The 23529-nt window shown below is 42.6% G+C and overlaps 1 protein-coding gene across 1 annotated transcript in view; it reads right to left on the reverse strand.

The window, feature by feature from the left end:
- The window catches only part of klhl5 (kelch-like family member 5), a 28946-nt gene extending 9968 nt beyond the window's left edge, over positions 1-18978 (reverse strand). Inside the window, 8 exon segments of the mRNA XM_030424780.1 lie at positions 289-513; positions 879-1065; positions 5039-5251; positions 6762-6958; positions 7519-7655; positions 12973-13161; positions 18123-18409; positions 18411-18978. Of these exon segments, the coding sequence (XP_030280640.1) occupies positions 289-513; positions 879-1065; positions 5039-5251; positions 6762-6958; positions 7519-7655; positions 12973-13161; positions 18123-18409; positions 18411-18740 (1765 nt within the window). The 5' untranslated portion in view covers positions 18741-18978.
- Positions 18979-23529: the final 4551 nt, after the last annotated feature.

Consider the following 23529-nt stretch of genomic DNA (forward strand, 5'->3'; position numbering starts at 1 on the left):
CTGTCCTCCAAACAAGAAGACACAGGGTCAGACCATCGTGCTGAAGTGCTCTTGATGCTGAACCACTTACTGCGGAGGTGACCCTCTGTAGCTGAAACTGACCTTTGACCTCACTGTGTTAGCAGCAAGAAAGACAATACATATTTTACCAAGAAAACAAAATTACACAAATATACTGAAGCATTTTTCTTTAAAACACTGACCCAAATGACAGAAACATTTCTCATCCACTTCAAGACTAAGATCAATTAACCTTTCCAAACACTTTTAAATTGTTCTCGTACACACCTAAGCCATGTCTGTGTGTGGACATTGGGGGCATGACGCTCCACGTCTTGCTGTGTGGGTTGTAACACTCCACAGTGTTGAGGGTCTTGAGTCCATCTCGGCCGCCCACCACATAGAGACGGCCATCGAGGACAGCTACGCCAAACTGCAGTCTGCGTCCACTCATGGTGGCGACCTGCCTCCACGTGTCCCGACGCAGACAGTACTGCTCAATGCTGGTAGCACCTGGAGACAGTAACAGGAAAATGTATCAGATGATGGTGATCAGTGTTTCCCAAAGAGACATCCTCAGGTGTCTTGACTTGTCCCAAAGATATTCAGTTTATTGTCATAGAGGAGTAAAGAAAACAGAAAATATTCACATTTAAGAAGCTGGTATGAGATAATTTTCAAACATTACTCAAACCAATTAATCTATTATCATATTATCAATAACAGTTGTCGATAAACCATTCAATTTTAATTTCTTGTAAGCTCTGTACTGGGAACTATGGAAGGTGAAAATGTCCAGAGAACATGAACAACGTACAACTCTAACATATATGGTGCCTTGTCTGTTGTGTGTGATTATATGGAAGTGGCTGTTCCACCTTTCGTAGCATCCATGCCCCCCACTGCGAACATGGCCCCCACGGTGGCCTTGCGTGGCCGCGTGCGGGGACTCTGAAGCAGGGGTCGGCGCTGAGGCAGGAGGTGATACTTCATCCCCTCCATCAGCAACCGCTGGCACTCCATACTGTCTCGCAGCAGAGGGTTAGACTCCAGGTCTGCCAAGAACTACACACAGGTGGAGAAAACACATACACATGAACACACGAACACACAGGGGTGTGTGAGAACTGCTATAAACAAGTAGTTGAGACAAAAGCAGGGTGTGTGTGCAGCGAGCGTGGGGTACGATGTTATCACTGATTGTGGAGGTCTCAGGGTCGAAAGAAAGCTGTTCTCTCATTGATTGAGAGATTAGATCAGATCAGACAAGCAGCCATTAGTGCTCTCTCACACACACACAAACACGTGCATACACACACACACACACACACACACACACACACACACAGGCACACACACACACACACAGCATGCACACACTGATCATCTGACACACTAGAGGACTAATCTGTCTTTGACATCTCATCAGCTTTCTTGTCCATACCGTCTAACCTCATCTACGATCATACACACACACACACACACACACACGCGCGCACACACACACAAACACACACACACAGACAGTGGCTGCAGCATGAAGCACTTCAATCCAGCAGTGCTCCCTAAAATACATCCACAAGAAAATCACTGCCTGTGAAAGAGGCAGGGTGGTGAGAAGCAAGTTTCCCCTGAGGGCAAGAAGGCATGAATTACATGATTTACATTTAGATAGGTGTGTGTTTGTGTGTGTTTGTGTACATGTGTGTTAATAGATGGAAAGCAGCAGAGGTTCCAGAGGAGACTGATTTTTCTATTTTTAAAAATATAAAAGTCATTTGAAGTTTCCAGACTGTGTACCGCTGCTCGTATGTTGACTAAGTTAAGTCAGAGGGGAGACGTTCAAAAACGTCTGCTAACATTCTATCACAGAGTAACAAGTACAATCGGGCATATTTATAAAAGAGAAAACATATTCTTAATATTTATACACCCTCGTGTTCCTGTGTGTTTTCTGCCATGATTCCCACAAACCACCACGCAAAAAAAAAATTAGGTCTAAATAATTCAATTTGGTCACTGAATATAAAATCAATTTCCTCAGCCAGACGTGGAGAGCGTAAAGCAAGCATAGTAAATGGATAAGCAGCTTACACGCCAGGGTGAACCCTGCTTTCACTGCATACAATCACAGAGGGACAAATTAGGGTGAACCCTATTTTGGGATACGTTTGTGTTTGTGTGTCTGTGTGTGTGTGTGCGTGTGTGATAAAGAAGGACAGAGATAGGTGAATTGAGTGTTTGTCCTCTCCCGCGCTATTTATCCATCACGCTGTGAAGGATTGAATGTGGAGGGTGAGATAAGACTGAATCCTGCGGGCATCCCACCTTCTTCTCTCTGTCCTCTCTTTACCTCACAGTGGGCAGCGAGACAATAGTGCTCCCCCCTCTCTGTTTCAGCTCACACTTAAAAAAAGACACAATCGACATTTATGAGAAACACACACTCTCATATTGGCAGAAACAGCTATGTATGATGTTAATACTTTACTCCCCTCTTCTTTCCGTTGCAGACATCTGATCCCCTCACTTTTCCCTCATGAGGTTTACAATTAAGATGCGACATTATGTGAATGACATTTACAGCCTCAGCTGTACTTTGTCGTTAGTGCTTATGTTAGCATGCTAACATGCTAAACTAAAATAATGAACATGGTAAACATAATATCTGCTATGTTAGCTTTTTCAGTGTGATCATTTCAGCATGGCTGTTGACTCTTTGGCTCAGGCAAAATGCAAAAAATTCACTGGTTCCAGCTTCTCAAATGAGGAACCGTTCCACTGTATCTGCCTCTGAGCTTCACTGTGTAAAATGAGTTTTCCACTAGAAGACTTTTTCACATTAAAAATGTCTCTGTGCTCACTGATAATCTGATTTTAAGAGGCATGTCTATGAGCATGATTTACGTCATAACAAAAAATTTGGAAATAGATTTGGGTCCAATGTTCAGCATACACTGGTGGAGCCTACACTGCAAACAGACTTCACAGTGAGGTCGGAAACATCTTAGTTCCAGCCATTAAACCTGAAAAGTGAAAAATATTTTCCTATTCATATATACTGGAATTTTTAATGTGGGACAAAGAATACATATAATTTTAAGTATTTTAATGTGGTAATTATACTTTTCAAACAATGTCAGGCAAACAGATATTTTTTATGTTTGCCTTGATAAATGGGTGACGTGGATCATTAAGGAACAAGCAAACTGCAATGGGATATTTTTAAACATTTCTTTGCTATTTTTGAAAGCAATTAGTCAAGAAAATAATCAGCACATTAATCAAGGATTGTTGATGAGGACACCCACACACACTTAATGCCCTTTAAATCCGTCCGATTAACGGCCCACAGATGCTCCTCTGAGAAAATAAGACCAAGTGTGCCTGTCTGTTTGTGTGTGACACTGGTGATGAGGAGAAAGGATTAAAGGTATTAATTTGGTGCACTGACATCCTCTTGATGAGTAATCGCCTAGATAGAGGGCTGACTAATTGGTTGATGAATATTGATTGCTTGTCTGCGTGAGGTTTATATGTCGTTCTGTTGGCAGAGCTCATGATGTTGCTGACTGGTGATTCATTTGTCAGCGTGACATGGTGGTGGTGGTGGTGGGTGACACACTGTTAAAGGTTGAATCAACCCCACCAGCTTTATGTCTGTGGCGCTGTTTCTCTCTCTGCTCTGGTGCCGTTCCTCTGCTTTACCTCCCTGCCATCCATCTTCTCCCCTGATTACATGTTACAGCTACTTGTGATTTCAGCTGACCAGGGCAAAGCCATATATCTGAGGTGTTCATACTGAGCAAAACCTGGGAGATGTATAGACGCAGGCAGGGGAAGATGGAAAGAGGAGGAGGCGGAGGGGAGAGCCACAAGGGGAGTTTTATCTTTACAGTTTCTTTATATATAGTGAGGGAAATGACTTATGAGGGAGATGAAGAGAACAGATAATTTGGCTGCAGTTAAGAGAGATATCACACTTAATTAAGGTTGCAAGCGTGTGTGTGTGCGTCTTTCTGTGTGCGAGTGCATCCAACGCCCTGGGCAGTAACTGAGGTTCTGCCTCGCATATAAACTTACCAATCAGAGTCCTTGCTACAAGAGCTAGGAAGACAAGAGAGGAGGAGAAAGAGCGTGCGGACTCAAACACACGCTCAGATACACACAAGCACACACCTGACAACATAATGGTTGTGAGCTACGGTTAGTGTAATGGCTATAGTCTCTCTAATTGCCTAAAGTGGAGAGTGAGTGGAAAATGACCAGTTGAATCACGAGCAGGAAGATTTATACAAACTCTTTTCCTGTGAGAGACGTTAAGACGTGAACAACAAATCTCCTGCAATATTTATTCACACAGAAAAATGGATAACAACCTCATGAACACAGCAGATAACTAATGTGCTCTTGTTAGTGTTTGTAATTAAGCTTTTCATCACTTGCCTCTCAGATTCATTATTGCCCATTTAACTGATTTAATCGTGTGAGAGACAAAAAGAGACAACAGGGTAGACAGAGGGGAAAGGAACAGATTGAGGGGAAAGGAGGTACCTTTACTGATTATCAATCATAGGGATTTATTGAATTGATACACCAACCTTATCAATAGTATCAGAAGAAATTCAAACAAATTTTTCACTTGTTTTTTTGCTCTCTTTTGGTCTCCGACCCTCTACTCCAAGATCTGGCTCTCCAGCTGCTAAATGCTCCACTATGTTCACCAGCTAGTTCACTAACTCTCTGTCTTTAATATAGTGCTAAACAGAAAGTTTAATGTCATTTTTTAGAGCTGGCTTCAGCCCAAAATGGCAGAATGAGAGCAGTGAGAGTGAATCAAAAAAGGGAGCCAATCAAACTCTCCGTAAAGCTCCATTAAGCCGAGGGGAGCTGCAGATTCAGATGATAATTGTCTGATCATCATTGCAAGCCATCCCTTTCACATTGTTTTCACCTTATAATTTTGAAAAAAATTATTATAGCCGCTTAAATAAAACAGTTACTGCAATACGAAATGCGAGTTCTCTGCAGAGCTCACCTGTGGCTGCAGCAGTGGCAGTCGGATGTGAGCCAGCAGCAGGGGTAGGTGGCGTTCCCGCGTGACGGAGTCATGAGCGACCCACGTAAGCAAAGAGGTAACTACGGTTTCCTCATCTGGCACGTTAACATCATCGGACGTGAGCAGCTTCTCCATCTCCTCCACTGGGAGCAGGAGGAACTCCTGGCCTCCCACCACCTCCAAAAAGTGCTCCTGGTGGAGATGAAACGGGTATAAGAATAGGGAAGGGAAGAGTCAGATTAGTCTCACAAGACGAATGAATAATGAATTGGGGATGGAAAAAGGAAAGAAGAGGCGGAAAAGAATTATAGGAAGATATGAGTGTAAGAGGAAATGGGTCGAAGGCTGGAAGGAGAGGGGAAATAAGGAAGGAAATGAAGGCTTGAGAAAGGTCAGAGGAAGATAGATGAAAAGCCGAAGAAAAAAGGGTCTGGATGAGAGAAGGTTGGAGTGATTTAGTGGAGATGGAGAGGCTGCTTGAAAAACAAAGAGCAGAGCTGCAGCGAAATATCATTTTCATTATGATTCATCTGGTGAAATATTTTTAATTAATCGATTGAGTGCTTGGTCTTTAAAACATTCAAAAATAGTTACAAATGTCCATCGCAACTTTCTAAAGCACAAGGTGACCTTTTCAAATTTATTTTTGTTCACTATCATTAGACATTCCTCAGTTAAAAAGTTGGAACCAGAGAATGGCTGTGATATAATTAATTTGATTTAAATTCAATTTCTGACTAATAATTTCAGTTTTAGTGGGGATTGACTGTGGATGTTGCACAAACAAAAATGAGACACTTAAACAAAGACACACAGCCTACGTTATGCTTAGTAACTGTGACATAAGGAAGGTGATGGCAATTGTGATTATGGTTGTTGTTGTTGTTGTTGTAGCTATTACAGACATGTTTCCTTCTTTCTCATTTGTGTTTTTGGTTCATCTTTTCCGTCACTTTTGAGGGAAAGAATTTTTGCAGAGATTAGAAAATGGGAGGAAAAACATGCAACATGTGAATGTGATGTGATTCTCATGTAAGACATTTAAAATAAAAAAACAAAAATCAAGAAGAATCCAAACTTCTCTCTGCATCCTCTATTGTACAGTTCCTACACATTACGTCCTTAATAACCTTGTGAGCTGTGCATGAGTGTGTGAATAAGTATGTGCGTGTGAGTGAATTACAGACACAGGCAGACAGTCACACCCAGATAAAACCACCTCCACGACATAATTACCGCAGATTAAAGTTTCACAATAATCCACTTAGAGGGAAACAGAGAGAGAGAGAAAGTGAGAATCAGACGAACATTGACACTGACACACACACAGAGGGAGGCAGGCTGGGAGAAAAAAGGCCCGTAAAGACAAGAGAGAAACAGAAAAGAAAAAGAATAATCAAGCCGATGGAGGAGCTATTTCATAGTCACCATAGCAACCATGTGCTGAAACAGCCATTATGGCGAGAATGGTGTGTTAAGCGTTCAGAACGAGGAACCAATGTGTTACCAAGAATAACATGAAAGCTGGAAAAAATGACCAAAGTCTGACAGGGGAAAGGAGAGCGAGATTATGTTTATTGTTCCTATATGCAATGAAACTCACATCACCTGTGGGCTACCTGAATCTACGTCATCATCTACCTTTTCCCAAGTTTCATTCATTTTCTGGCAGCAGCGCTACGATAACTGGAGCTGTACCCACCATGGTGTAAGCATGAGCAGCCCTCTGCAGGTCATTGCAGCCCTGGGCGTCGGCGTAGGAGCGGATACCCAGACAGTTGGAGGGGTGGAGCTGCTTCATGAGGAACGAACAGCAGGCCTGAACCACAGATGACAACTGGAGTAGGCAGGAGGCAGACAGCAGAGACTCAATGGTGTCCTCCCTCAACTCGAGACGGCCTGGAGAGAGGAGGAGGAGGAGAAGGAATGGCAATATGTTAGTGTGTCTGAGATTTTTTTATACAACTGAGACCAAAATGAATCCATTGAGTCAGTATAGAAAACGTGATGGCTGCTGACCTCGGGATCTTTTTCACTTTTTTTTTCTTTTTAATCCAAAACAAATCCCACAAGGAGTGAATTCCACCTCTTCAGGATTTTCCACTGTTTACAATGTTGGAGGAATTACAAAAATATACTCCACATGCAGCCACAATAGCCGGAATGGTTTTCAAATGTCTGTCAGCAAGGCTTTTATCCCAAAAAATATATTTTAAACCAAGCACATAATTTAGGTGCACCCAATGATACATTTTAATTTAATTTCTCATCACAGATTTTAAACGATTGTCACCAGGAATAAAGATGCAAATGCATGTTTAAATCACACACAACAAGAACTTATAATGAAAAGAACATGTCACCCAGTGCAATGTTTGATACTTTCTATTAAAAGTTGAGGACTCTGACAGTATGTATTGATCTTTTTTCCAAAAAATGCAATCAGTGTGTCTGTGTACCTGTGTATGCATACTGCACCAGGACCCACAATGCATCCGGGTCTACTCCTTCCATCTTCACCTCTTCTTGCTTGGCCTCCCTCACATCACTGGTGAACATGGCCGCGAAGTAGTCTGACACGGATGAGAGGACCAGTCTGTGAGGGGAGAGAGTGTCAGGCATCAGTCAGAGAGGATGGACGGCTGTGACGGAGGAACAGAGTACTTTGACCTTGCTGACAGGACAGGTTTCAACTTAAAGGGTAAAGAGGGAACAGAGGGAAACAGCAGCCTGGAGATGCTGACACAACGAGACAACACACATCATGATCATGATGTAAATAAATACGTAATTACATGTAAATAAGAGTAGGCACACACACAAGGCACTATGAAGGTATCAGTGTGCTCCACATGAAGTGCTTGTCTGATGATTAAACAGTGACTGAAATCCCTCTATGACACATTTAACCTTTATTAAAAAATTGTGACTCCTGCGATTTGGATATTGCAATTTCGAAACAAGAAATAAAGTTGCAAAACAATTTTGACTGTGTCATACATATAAAGCAACAGCTGAAGCTGTATTAAGTATGTTGATGCAGACAGCTGTATCTGATGCATCTGACCTGTCGGTAAACGGAAGCTGAATTGACTACCACGACGTGTGTATACTTAGCTTGTGGAAAGTCTGCAGTTGCATGACTGATGATCACAATAGATATGTGTTTTGGAATAAATCAACAATCGTCTACAAGGAATGGAAAGAATGTTTTAAGGTGGAAAGTATATATCGTCATGGTGCGAAAAAGAGCTTAATCTATATGTAACCACGACAGACAAGTTGGAACAAACGACCCTGAGTCACATACGTCTGTGGTTTCTTAGAACATAAACCAGAAGGCCTCACAGCGTCGTCACAAGGGACATTTTTCACTCATACAAACAAGACTGATGAGTCTTTTATGCTACCTGACTGCTATTCTTTATTCTGTTCATTGCCTGACACACTTGTTAGATTCATTATTCATTAGATTTAGACATAGGCCCATTTCATAGCCCTTCAAGTTAATCTGATAGAAACCTTATATGTAGGTCTAATGTCTGAATAAACAGAGAATCATGCCAGTTTGTAATTAAAGTGCCTTCTATCTCTCCAATCAGTTATGTGAGGACCGGCTAGTGTGCTGAATAACAGTAAATAAATGGACTGTAATTATAACTGTGATGGAGGGAAAGAAAGTCCTCCATGTACGCACACCAGGCATAATTAAAATCACTCACTAGTGCGTGTAATATTAAATATTAAATTGCCTGATTTCCCCTAAAGAAATAAATCCCCCTCCAAACGGGACTCATCTTGACTTCTCTCTGAAGAGATGTTGTTAGATCTACAAGCAAACTGTACAAACAAAAGCCTGGCATAAGCCTGAGGCATCTCCAGATGTTTGTGCACGGTGAGCATATTGTTGAGGATAAAGAGCTCAGTGTCCTCAGATGTTTAAAAGCCTGGTAGTCAAACTGCAGTGGAGCAAAATTTCCCTCACAAGAGTCAAGTTTCGAAACATGTAATATTAAGGGCAGTGACAGAAGGGAGACTGACCTCAAATCATTCATTTGTTTGGAGTTATTTAATCTTTAAAACCACTGCCATATTAGAAGATCCCTGGATTATGTGAATCTAAACCGTTATTTAGAAAAGATGCAGTGCAATGTACACACAGATGCCATAAGGGGCCCGGAGCTTTTCTGACATTGTTGCATTTTAACGAGGCGGTCACACATCTCATGGCTTATAATTATACTGTCTGAAAAAAACAAGAAGCAAAAGAATAAGAAAAAATTACATGAGCCGTGTTCACCACCTGACCCGTGTCTATTCCCTGCGGATCGTGTGAAACCTTGGTTACATTACCCTTTCATGTAAAAAACGTCTATTGTTCTGTGCAGATGTGTCCACACAAAACAATATAAAAGAAGACACAACCCTTGCCAGATCAAGTCCTGGCATGCACTATAAAAGACATGCCAATCCATGCAGCCAGAGAGGAGATTATTCAATTTGCATGTGTCAATCACAGCAGCTGAGCTCATGGGCGAGAGGGAAAGAATGAGAAAGAGGGAGCAAGAGTTATGTGCTTAATATAAGGTCAATGTAAAATTTAGAGGCGAGAGAGTCTGAGAAAGAAGATATACTGTCTGGCATAATGGAGAGCGAGCCAAATGAAGGACGGAGAGGAATTATCTAAAGGTCACTGGTGAAAAGACAGTTAATTAATTCGCCACCGCAACAATCCATTACCCTTTTATGTCACTGTGAAGTTAAACACACACACAAACTTGAAGGCATTAAAAAAGCAACAGGAAGTACTCGCTGCTTAATATCTTATGCTGAGTTTTCGTTCTTTGCTCTTGGAGATGTCTTTCGTAAATGAGGTGGTGACCAACTAATGGATGCAAAATGACAGTGACATATACAGTAGTCCTCCGGATCACTGCAGGGTAATGTCCTGATCTTAATATGGCTGGGGATACGTGAAGGGGTCATGTTAAAGCTCCATATGTTAAAATGGCTTTGTGTCTGTGTACAATGTTCTGCTGACTGTCTGTATCCACTGTTGAGTGTGTGTTTTACCTCAGGGTCAACAGACTTAAATCTGTATTCATGTGTATATGTGTTATGCACATGTTCATGCAGTAATCTCATTACTGAGTGTGACACTGGGACCTTGACAGATAGCCTGAAGCAGAGAAGAGTGGTGTGTGTGTATGTGTGTGTTTTACAGACAAAGATGTCAAAATACACCATAGTCAGCAGGAAGTTGCTCTGCCAGTTGGGTATGTCTTTCTTATCTCTCTCTCTGGCACACACACATACAAACACGCATGCACGCACACACACACACACACACACACACACACACACACACACACACACACAGCATTTTGACTCCTAAATTTTTCATGTGGGTCTCTGTCTGACTCGCAATGAGCGACACAGGCTATATACAGCAGCAGGTTATTTACACACACACTGTGCTGAAGACAGAGACATGGCAAGCAGTGTCACACTGTAATGGAAAGAGCACAGAGTAGACAAAATGCCAGAGTGAGGAGAGCAGGAAACAGGCGAGTTGGACTCAGGAAAGAAGGGCATGAGCTGGAAACTGAACACTGCGAGTCTGTTTGTGTTTGAGTGTGGATGTGCTGCTCGGTGCAGATATACAGTAATGGAAAAACAGAGAGGGGAAAACAACAGGAGGCTGGTAAGAAGAGACTTGCTCAACTGTTACGAATTTTCCCTATACAGACTCACAACTAGAGGTATAAGAGAAGTACATGAGCCATGCCTTGCTAATGGTGCGGCTCTAGGGATGGCAGAATGTCAGTTTGCAGTCAGTCACCACTTTGGTCCGGACTGAAATATCTATTAATATTAAATGAATTTCCATTATATCTTTATATTCAAAATTCATATTCCCTGGAAGATGTTTCCTTATGACCTTGGTGATCCTCTGACATGGTGAAAGCCAGCAACAGGTTTCCAGTTATCCTTATCCTATGACTTTTCCTGCATGACTACCATGAGGTTCACATTTGTAGGTCTGAGTTAATAGCTCAAATATCGAATGGATTCTCATGAAATTTGGGCTAAATATTTAATTTGTCCAACACTATCTTCATATTTACAGCTGTACAATTTTTTTCCGGTTATATGGTCCCACGGGACACACCAGAAGGGGTGGGACTTCATCCCACTCTCTCTCTCTCTCTCTCTCTCTCTCTCTCTCTAAAAATACATTTGGTACAGCCCTTATTGTCATGTGAGCATGTTAGCATGCTGACATTTTCATTTAGCTCAAAGCTCACTGCAGCCTCACGGAGATGCCAGCATATCTTTGTCTTGTCGAACTAAAAACAAACAAGAACCATATTATGAACACAATGGGTCCAGGATGCACAGGATCTAAAATAACAGAACATGAAAGTAACTCAACTAAAGGTATATTTCCTAAAGTCAGTTAAGGTAGTGTTCATATGGGGGTACAAAAATAGATTTGCAGGGTAATGTATTTCTGTAGGGTACAGTAGCCCCAGAGCAAAACATAGCATCTAATTATGCTCTACTTTTTTAAAGTGCATATACAGTAGAGCTTTGCTGAAACTGTGCTGCTTGCAACAAACTCCACAAGAAATTTGCAGCTACATACAATCCAAGTGGCCTATTCAGCATGTGGAGAGCTTTTATTTGTGTGTACATGTAAGATGGAGAGAGAGGAAGAGAGAGAGAGGGTGTATGTTTTGTTCCCAGAAAAGCTCCTTTATCCTACACGTACAATAAATCAATTGCAAGCAAAACAACCACTTCCAAACAACGATGTCTTACTCTACCACCCCCTTGCCGGCACGCACACACACATACACACAAAACACACAACTTCAGATGCCAACACACTCTTTCACACACACCATTAGGATTCTCGTACAGCAGGGTCTTTTGTTTGTCACCATCTGTGCCTTGATGACTACATGAAATGAGGCAGAAGTGGAAGACAGTGAGAAAAGGAGTCTTCCTGCTGATGGAGGAGCCCCCCCCCCAATCTCATCCTCGTGCAGATGGACCCTGCTGCTGCTACACCAGTGGCCTCATGCCCAGAGAGCAACAGCAACAGATCAGTGTAAAAGTAAGGGGCTATGAGGTGGGTGACAGTCATGTTAGTGTGTGTGTGTATGCGTGTGTGTGTGTGTGCGTGTGTGATGCATGATTCAGAGGCTCAGTTGACTATGTGTCGCACAGAGAGACTACAAAAATAAAAGGCACTTTTATGAGTGTGACTGTGGCTCTGCTGTGTGTGTGTGTGTTTGTGAAAGATTCTTTCCTAACAGTGCCTTGTGTGTGCAATATGTGTTGTGAGTGTCACATGTGCAGTATGTGCTGTGAGTGTCATATGTGCAGTATGTGTTGTGAGTGTCATATGTGCAGTATGTGTTCACAATACGAAATAGAGTCGTCAATAGTGAAGATGGTTTCGTGGTTTTCACTTTCAGAGAAATGGAAAAGACATTAGCTTACTAAGTCCATCCAATCCTGTTTCATCTGCTGATAAAGATGTTGTGGAATTATCCTGATCACTTCCAGGTGTATTTCAGGATGTCAGTGGTCAAAAGAAGACCACTGACTGTTTACACCTTTTCAAATCTGAGAATTTGCTGCTTTTCTCTTTATCTATGGGTTTGGGACTGTTAGTCAGACAAAAAATGCAAATCAAACACATCACCTTGGCTCTGGGAAATTGAGAAAATGGGGATTATTAACAATTTCTGACTGGCAATCTTTTTTGGCTCAAATAAGTGATTAATTCATCGAAAACATAACTATGACATTATTTGATAATGAGAAAAAACATTATTTGGAGCCCTAATGATGTAGATCTCAACATCTTCAATGCAATGCATGTGCATCTTTGCTCCTACCTGTGTGCAGGTATCCGCCTCTCTCCAGCCACCAGGATGACATCACACAGCTGTCGGGACCTCAGGTAGCCCTCCATCTTGCGGAAGGTGGCGTCGGCGTGGGACAGAGCGGTGAACATACACTCCTCCGGACATGCACATGGCTCCATTGACACGCATGAGGACAGCGTGGCACTGCTGTTCGACGTCCTGTGCCAGTGACGGGCAGACAAAGACGAGCATTCACATGAACACACACACACACAAGGACAAACAGACACAAAGAGAAGGAGACAGAGGCATTGAGTGCATGTGTTGATGTTCATTCTCTTTTGTTCAAGACAAAGAGACAGATGTGTAGAGGGAGCCGTGCCAGCTGCTCCGTGTTTTCCTTGTGCCATTCCCTCACACGCTTTCGCGTCACTTTTCCAACAGGGTTACTGTATGTCGCCAGAAGCAGACAAAAGCTCTTTAATGGTCCAATTACTAGGAGTAAATGGCCAGATAAATTTAGCCCACTTAAAAGAGAAGCTGCCAATTAAATAGCTGTGGGAGACGAGCCCATAGGATATGCAGTAATTTACTCTGCTCCCTAATGGCAACTAGTTTCCTTGTATCTATACCAACAATGGGAAATGAAGCAGCGTTTTGAGCCAGGATGGCTTCAACACAAGCTCTCCGCTGATGGGAGTGTTGAAGCCCAAGGCTGTTATGTCTTATTCTTCCAGTCTGAGCTGATGAGGTGTGTGAGAGCATGAGTGTTGATCAAAGACAAGCACCGAAGTATGGCTACCCTGTGAATCATCAGCCATCACGGCTCCCAAACCAGCTTTTAATTTATGAGAGCCAGAGCTCTTCTTCCATTTTTAATTTAACAGCAGAAATGGCAGAACTGGCCCTACAGCACAAAGCGATAAGAAATGAACTGATACTCCAAGGATGAATAATTTTTCAACTCTACATTGTCGAGAAATCACACTCTTCTAGGGATGTGGAATAATGCGTGTGTGTGTGTGCGTGGGAGGGGGGTTTCTTGCAAATTGTCCTAAATTGCAATTTTCCACATGCATATTCTCGAACATATAAACAGAGAGCATGCAAGGCACTGGAAAATGTGACTACACAATGTGATTTTAAATTATCTAAAATTAGTCTGAAGACATTCTCGTGTGCATCAATAGTGTGTCTTCATTCTGGAATTTATTTAAAATCTAATTCATATGTGCAACTTTGTTTGTCCTCTGTTATGTTTATGTTTTCCCATTTAAGGGTTTTATTGTGGAGTTTTGATATCAGTTATGATATTGGAGCATTTGTGTGTCCTCCAGCCCATTGTTAAGCCTGTCATGATAATTACACTATGGTACATATCTTATCTTACATTATTGATTCCAGTGGCCATTTTTGCTGACATCGAAATTGCCTGTTCAAATGCAATCATGTTAAAGCTGCTGTAAGTGACATTGTTTTATTAAAATAAGTATCAAATAGCTTTATAATACAACATGCATTACTGTGTTTGGTCAGTAACCTCCTCCCACTCATGCAGTTAAAGAGAAAACAAATGTTCTAGTATCCCTGTCCACGTTATCCAATCAGGACAGAGAACTTCATAAAGAGGCTGAGGCTTCATAAACAACGCTTACAGCAGCCTTAACACAATCCATTTAATGTATTGTTTTCATTGTGTTTTTTTATTTGTTTTACGTAATTAGGATATTTTAATATGTGTTTCACGTTCCAATTCCAATGTCCAGCGATTTAAGAATGAAGAGTTGATTGCAATTTTAAATTATGTATATGTATTATAATGCTATTATTTTACCATTTTATCAGTGGCAAACAATGGTCTTAAAATGACAGCAATATTGTTAATTGCTATTTCTGGACTATCAACTATCATCAGATAAAAGCAGTTACCATGACCTTGTTGTTTTAATCTTCCGTCCAACAACTTAATTGTTTTGGTTCACTCTCATCAGCATAGTCTTCAGTGTTTCATGCAAGACAATCTAGGGTAAATTGACAGTACACTACCTGCTAAGCACTGAACGGCAGACCGACTAAGTTCATAACTAGTTCATCTAGCAAACTAGAAAAGAAACAGAGCTAAAAGAAAGACACTAAAAGAGCAGCCATGCAGGAACAAGACGGATGCAAATTGTGTTTCTGTTGTTTGTTAATGAATTCACAATATCATCTTAAAGGTATTAAATGTCATTGGTTACTTCCTCTTCTGCTGCCAGCAAGTATTCCAGAAAAAACCCAAACAGCTTAAGGCACTCTGAGGCCAACTTTAATTTTGGGGCTTATTGAATTAAAAAATAATCTCATAATCTCTTAGAAAAAGTTATAAGAATATGCTGCTGGAAGTTGCGTACACTGTGTGTGTACTGTACACATTCAGGATTTTGTGCTGCTGCTGATGTGTCATCCTCCCTCTGTCCTCTACACCTCTACATCTGTCTCCCGTCCTCACTTTAACATCTTAAACTAATCCATCACTCACTTCATCCCACCTCATCCCATCATCCCAACATCCATCTCTGCCTCGGTTTCCTCTCTTCCCTATCCCGCTCTAACCCTCCAAGGAGGCTTTTTGGCTAGCGCATGTGAGTGTGTATGTAGACGAATGGTGTGGCTAAATACTGCCAAAGGAGATGGCTTTGAAGTGGGGGAACGCTGCCTTCCAGTCCCCTTAATTGAGCCTGGCAGGCACTCAACATGGACCGAGAGAGAAACAGAGGGAGAGGAGAAAGAGAGTGTGTGTCTGGGGCGAATCAACACCATGCAGCCAGATTTTTTAAACCCCTGCACCAGGCAAGGACACGCACACAGCTGCCATTCAGTGTCTCTCTCCCTGCCTCGCTCTCTTTCTCTCTTACTCATTTGCACACACACTCCCTTGTGATTAACTATCTAGCCTGATTAGCCCGTAGGCTAATGGCTAATGCAAATGAAACTTAGTTCTGTAAGCTGATATACGATGTGATCATGCAGCCACGGAGCCTGCCTGGTCACATGTTACACCCTCCGTGACACACATACAAACGCTTCTGTTTCCCACACACATTAGAGGGAGAAAAAAAGAGAGGGCAAATGAATGGACAAGGGTGGGCAGAGACGAACACGGGACAGAGGGAGGGCGAGAGGGAGACAGAGAAGGAAAGGGAGAGAGAGAGAGTAAGGGAGGCACACCAGGATTAAAGGGGGTGAAGCTGGGTGGGGTGAGAAAGAAAAAAGGGAGAGGAGGAGATCAGTGGAGGCGAGCCTTCAGCCACTCTGGGATTCCATACGCATCCCTTCCCATGATCCCATCTGGGATTCTGCCACTCTTGGAGTATCATACTGTAACCAGTAGCTCTCAGAGGGAGGGGGTGAACAGCATATAGAAACACACACACACACAAATTAAAAAACATACATGCGGGGAGCTGCACATGTATGCTGCATACACTTATGTCTGTGTTGGTATGGCAACCATGCATGTGCAAGGACATGGCTATATGAACAATGCATACTGAAGATCCGCTCATATGCACATCATATTCCTCCTTCGTCTATGCTAATGAGGCTTGTGTTTGCGTGCATTACTATTAAACAGAAGTAATTTCCTGTGTAAGCGCTGCCAGACTTCTATCATCACTGAAGATGTGACATCACGCCTTGCATAACAATAGATATTTTCAAAACCATTAATCTCTCCTTCTTTCCGCCACTTGCATGCAAACATACACATTCGTGGCAAAAACAAATGGGGCACAGAATGAAAGAGCATTAGACATTAATTGTTTTTTTTTGTTTTTTTGTTTTTTAAATCATGCCTGCATTTGCTCCTCCTGAAAGCTGTTTTAAAAGTGTGAGTGTGCATGTGTGCGTGTGCGTGTCCTATGAATCATTTATTTTTTCTGATGTGTGTCTTGGGAACGCAGAGCATGATAGGAGGCTTTCAGATGCATCATTATGCCAGTGTAGTAAACACACACACACACAAACAAACACACACACACACACACACACACACACACATTCACACCGTCTGTATTTCTCCCTTTACTTCATCACATTTACTGCTGCATCATAATAAAAACATAAATCAGGGAGTCCGTGCAGATGCGCTTAAGGAGGAGTTATGATGCCCTAATTGCTTTGTTGTGCTGTCTCCATGGCAACTATTAATTAAATGCCCTTTCCCACTGATGCAACACACTCCATCATGCATGTCCATGCAGCGCATTAAAGATTGTGCGTAAAAAGCTGGAGAATCAGCCGCTGAAGACAAAACAATATAAATGTCAAGTGCAGTATGCAGCTACATACGGAGCTCAGCCCTGGAGTCACATTGTTAATTTGACTCTGAAAATCCCTTATTCACAAGAGTGTGCATTTGTGTATGTGTGTCTTCTGGTTGGTGAAGCCTCATTAGGAGGTTGAGGGGAGAAATCAGTGGACCACATGCTGTCCCAAAGGTACTAAGCCATCATTTTCCCTCTCCCTCTTACTGTCTGTATGTAATGTGTGGCCCTCAACTACTGCACTGTCTGAGCAGCCTCTTGTTTGGTGAATCACCCATTTTTTCTATTTTTTCAGTAGGAGCACAATCACAATTTCCACCTGCCCAGCAGTAATGATGACAATACCAAAGTGACAAAATGAAAAGCCAGTTATTTAGAACCAAGTGGTTAAAATGTGATTAACAGCTCCAGCTGCAATTATTAATTGATTCGTAGTCAACCCTTAAATTAATCAGCAAACGATTAATTGATGTGGGTAATATTTAAGACAAAAAGAACATTCTCAACTCAATTCTTTGATTCCAGCTTCTTTAATGTGGTACATCTGATTTCTTTGCTTAGTAAACTGAATATCAAGACAGTAAAAGGACGATAATGGATATTTTTCACTGTTTTCTGACATTGTGAAGGTGAATAACTTGATTGAAAAAATTTACTTGATTGAGGAAGTAAAGCTTGCTTACAGTGATAAAGCACAATGATTCATAAAATGGTCAAAACACTACTTTACCCTCCATTAACTGTGAGCTAACTCAACCAGTGAAGACACTCCTCACTTGCTCTAACTTTGTACGAGTGTGTTTTTAAGTTGAGTTTCAGCTACAAGGTCGCAAAGCAGACATTTAAACTTCTGCCTCCTTCCTCTCCTCCTCATACCTGCAGGAGCTGGAGTCAGTTTCCGGATGGATGTTATCTTCAGTGCCCGACGCTCCCGCTCCAGCTGCCGCCGCCGCCGCCTCCTCCTCAGCCCCCACATGAGCGGAAGGCTCGGGTACCAGCGGAGCCACGGGAGCTTCGCCCGGTGGCTCCATGCTCGTCAGCGGCCGGGAGCGACGACGAGGCGGGGGGGAGACCCACGACAGCCCCGCGACGGAGCTCCTGCACTCTGGCTGGCTGAAGGAGCGGGGACAGGAGCTCCCCGTCGCTCCAGCTGCCGCCCCCCCCCGGACCGCTCCGACTCCCCGCCGGATCAGCAAACTTTCTGTTGCTGCCGTTAACGTTACACAGGTTAGACCCAGCGCTGCCGCTGACCACCAGCCCGCCGTGACTCCCCGCACCGGGGTTTATGCTGCCTGAATTCGGACTGCCACAGCCGCTAACTGAAGGTCCGTCCCCGGAGCTGCCGCCCGTCCTCCTCCCGGCGAAGTAGTCTCCCAGCGGCGGGGAGTGAGGCGGAGGGACCGCGGGGTGACCGAACCACCTCCATCGGATCCTGAGGATCTGCTTCACGTCGAACTCCTTCCGCGAGGAAGAGCCCGAGCCGCTGCTCGACATTCCAGGGCTCGGCACGAGGAAATGGCGGGGGAGAGCCCGAGCCGCTCTGCCGTTAAAGCTGCGCACTGTACTGACCGAGCGTCTCTCCTGGCAACCGCACGCCCGGTAACCGCGACTGGAAGGTAGTGAGCGGAGTATGGAGAGTATATGAACAGAGAGGGAGGGAGGGAGGAGGGCTACAGAGTTTTACCGTCAGTGCCAAAGCCTTTTTTCATGCTCAAACCAAACCACAAACATTCACCACAAGGACAAATTAATGTCACATTTCTGCCAAATAATGCAACACAGGCCACAGGCATGTTGAAGCAGAGAGGAATGATCATTATCATCATCTTCATCTTCATCTTCATCATCATTATCATCATAACCATTACTCAACAGGCCAGATATGAATCAATCTCTAACATCAGCCAGTCTGTTTGCAAACAGCATATGCGGCCTACAGGCTATAAGTCTACAAGCTTTTCTGTTTAGACCTGTAAGAGAAAGTCAGAAAATCAAAGATACTGAGTTAACCATCACATTAAATGAAGAAAAGAGGCAATTGAGAATTGGACCAATGAATGCTTGAAGTCTGACTCAAACTAGGGGTGTGACTCCTAACCATTACTGACAATAACCGTGATATTCACAAAATACAATTTAATACCCTGAAAATAATCCAGCAGCTCTTAAAGTATTTCTGTTTCTTTCCGGTTTTGCTTTGTTAAAGTATTTGTATAACAAATGTTAGTAATTTGACAAAAAAAGACAAAATATATAATAAACGACAGCATTTCTTTGTCAAAATTTCTATAAATACCACAATAATATTGTTACCGTGAGTTCTTCTGGCCATGAGAATCATCCTTTGACAATCCGTTAGTGTGACAGCCCGAACTGAAATGTTGCTCAGTTATCAATATTTAAGGCAAACACTCCAAAAATGTACTTGTTCTAGCTTCTACAATGGAAAGATTTTTGCATTTCATAACATTGCAAAATAAGTATCCATGGGTTGTGGGTGAAACAAATATATCGTAAATATTTACGACTGTTAATGAAGAGTCATGTTAATAAACAAGCCATAATTGTATTATGTATTACTCACTTGTTCACACAGCCATGAGGACTCACCTCAAAAAGTACATCCTCACGAGCATAGGTGTCATTTAAACTGGGGACACTTGCATGTCCCTATCATTTTTTCAAATGGTCCATTTTGTCTGGCCTAGTTTAAAAATCTGTTGAAAATAGCTAACAATAACTAACAAATGAGAATACTTTGCTTTCCCTCAGCTCAGTCTCCAGTTTTTAAAACAAGTTGCTGCTGATTCTGGTGTGAAATAATGACAACATTCTAATCCAGGATCTTATATGTACAGTGAACTAAGGCTAGGTCAGAGTAATATGGAGGAAGACTGTTATTAGATATGATCATGCTGATGGTTTATACAGTTGTTCATACAGCCACATGAAGATTTACCTCAGAAAGTACATCCTCATGAGTTGTGACTTGGCTTCTGGTTAAGATTAGTATTAGGGTTGGGATTAGACATTTAGTCGTTTTTTTTGGTCTTGGTTAGCACCGTCTCCAGGGAGTAAATAAATGCAATATCCTCCTTCAAAAAAATGTGCCTTCGTTTTAGCGTGGGTGCACAGACAACAGCAATCATTACATGTTAATCAAAGACTCTGAAATGTAATGAGGCGGTGGACACATCCTCTTTATCATCTTCATGTCTACCCTGTCTGGCTGTCTTCACTCACTCCTCCGAGCACAGGTCTCTCTGCGTCTTATTGCCGCCAAACAATCACACTTTGTTTATAAACCCGGCTGCAGTATGCTGACGTGATGATTTGTTGTTCAAGCAGATATTTAAAACAGAAAGATAGCCACCATTACTTCAGATCACTACAGCGGGGGACCAGAGTGTCCTTGAAAATAAAATCTCACTTGTCCCTAACCACACACACACACACACACAGCATGATTCCCCTTTTCTCGTTTCTCCACAAACCATTGCTTTTCTCCACCCATTACTACACCTCCTTCCTGTCCTTCACCTCCCTCTTTTCCCTCCATCTGCAATGCAGCAGCTATTCATAGACAGTAATGATCAGTGGGAGCGGGTCCTGTGGGAGCCATCCCATCCAGGCGCCCGGGGCACCCAGCAGCAGACCCGTCAGCCAGAGCCTTCCTAACCTTCTTCTGCAGCAACCTCTGGAGGACCAAAGGATGAGCCGGAGCCACAGAGCCGGAACACAGTGCGTTCTGGATGGAGTACCACCAACAGGACAGGAGGGATACTTTAGGAGCCCCACTCTAACAGAAATCAATAAGTCAAACAGCCGAGGTCAGTTTGTGAATTACACAGACGGGAGATGTGTTACTCATAAATTGGTCTCACGGACCTTTACAACCAGGCGTTGAGACTCATTTTATCCACAAATAAAAGACTGAGCGGAGACGATGAACATGGCCGATTTAACTTCTACCGCTTTTGTTTGCCAGATTCCCAGAAACACAGGGCTTTTCTTCAGTTTCAGGATGTACTGACAACTGAGTGCGGGACCACCCCGCTGCTCTATCTGATCAATACTGCAAAAGTCAATACACGCACACAAGCCGAGTCTGCAGGCAGGCATGAAAACAAGCAGGCGCTGTATCATTAAGGCAAAGAAATAACAACGGGTCAGAGCAGGGGAGCAAAATGTCACGGTGAACCAGGTACACACTGAGCTGTTCAGGATGAATTGGAAACTTTGGTCAAAATACCAACAAAAGAGCCCGACCCCAAACAGACTCTCTTTTAAAAATGGACACTATCCATGTTCACAGAGCACTGTACACTACACAAACACATTATTTTCACACTGAAGAACATTTTCAATTTGGAGCGTTATCACATGTAATGTAAATAATGTTAATATGTTTTATGTTCTTGTCCTGTCTTTTCAAAGCCTTTACTTAAACGAGTTGTATTATGCTCATTTGTAGGTTCATAATTTCTTTTTGGATGGCTACTAGAATAGGTTAACATGCTTAAGTGCTCAAAACACATCAGTTTTTTCATGCAGCAGCTCTATATCCCCACCCCCTCTGTCTGAAACATTCTGTTTAGCGTTTCCTGTTTCTTTAAGGCCCTTGCCCTCATATATCTAGTCTGCTCTAATTGGTCAGCTCACACATGCATGAGTCAGCACTGCTAACAACAAGAGAGCAGCTGTGCAGAACTACCGGCAGAGGAATTAATTGCATGCAAATGTGTGACTCTATAATGGAGATGTGAAGGCAGATGGAAATGGTAGCAGGCTGCCACTCTGGATCGCAACTCAGCCTTCATTTTCACGTGAGATTTCGTGCGCAGTGGCTGTCAAAATTTGCATAGTGAAAGTGATCTAAATGTTGATGGTGCCATTATGCTATAGTCCTTACACTGTGCAGTCAACATTTACTCCTTTATGATACGATAAAACTAAAAACTTGCCTGTTGCCAGTTAAAGTCCCTGCAGAATCGCTCTGATCAAAAGCTTGTGCATGTTTTAAATAAACAAGCTCCAGTGTGTGGAAATTCTTGCTTTTTGTCTCAACTCCAACTAAAATATTAATTTGTAGAACTGTTTTGCATATTGATTGACTGACCTTATTCTTCTCTAAGCATTAAATGCATCAGGAGACACATTTGGCCACGCTCCCTGCTGCAGGTTTGTATCTACCCATCAAGAATGATAATGTGTCTACATCAGCCTTTGAGAGAAGGCATTTCATGTGTTGTTTCAGGCTGTTTGAGTTTAAAAGTCCCAGAGTTAAAGGAGACCTATTATACTTTTTCTTTTTTTCACCCATCTCTCAGTGTTTTATATGTCTTCTTGTAAATGTTAAAGATGTTGAAAGTTAGTCCACACTAACAAAAACTCAAATTTTATGCTTTGAAACTAGTTTAGTACGGAAGAACTGATTTGAAGCAGCTGATCTGTTGTTGTTACTGGTGCTGGCTCAGCCCTGTGTGAGCTGACCAACCAGAGGAGACTGGGTATTTGGGAGGTGGGGCCTTAAAGAGACAGGAGCTAAAACCTTTCAGACAGAGGTCGAATACAGAGCTGCAGCACTGGACAGTATGAGTAAACTGATGTGTTTATTGAGCACTAAAGCAAGTAAAACTATTCAGTAAAACTATAGCAACCCAAAATAAAATCATGAACCTGAAAATTTGAATAATATGTCTCCTGTAAGGGGATCTCTGGATAACTTCATAATGCTTCATTTTAAATTTCCAACCAGAGTTGGAGTCCTGCAAAGAACTCTGAACCCAAGCATTTCTGCAACACTCACAATGGAAACGCCGTCCTGTTTCTGGGGGAGGCTGGGAATGGGGCTCTGAGGGCGAATGAAGCTGAGGAATGACGGGCCATTCAGCTCTGGTCTCCTTCGGTTGGATCTAATCATTGGTCACTTGGCAGGAGCCTCCTTGAGCCGCCTACTGTTATTGGTCTCCTGGCTGTGGTGGTCCAAGGCTATCACTCAAAACTCCCTGGCACAGCTTTATGACTGTACGTTTCTCTGAACACACACACACACACACGCACACACATAAACACAGACAGGCAGGCAAGAAAATGACACCATGAAATCCTATTCACACTCTCTTCACACCCGATAATCGTCCTGTTTATGTATTCACACATGCAGTCATGCATGCACAGAAGCACACATACACACACACCATCGGTAGCATGCAATCCCATTTATGCACACTTTGTACTTTATAAGGATTCAACTACACACATACACAGACACGCACACACA

Source organism: Sparus aurata, chromosome 1 (assembly GCF_900880675.1).
Source record: "Sparus aurata chromosome 1, fSpaAur1.1, whole genome shotgun sequence".
Taxonomy (NCBI): Eukaryota; Metazoa; Chordata; class Actinopteri; order Spariformes; family Sparidae; genus Sparus; species Sparus aurata.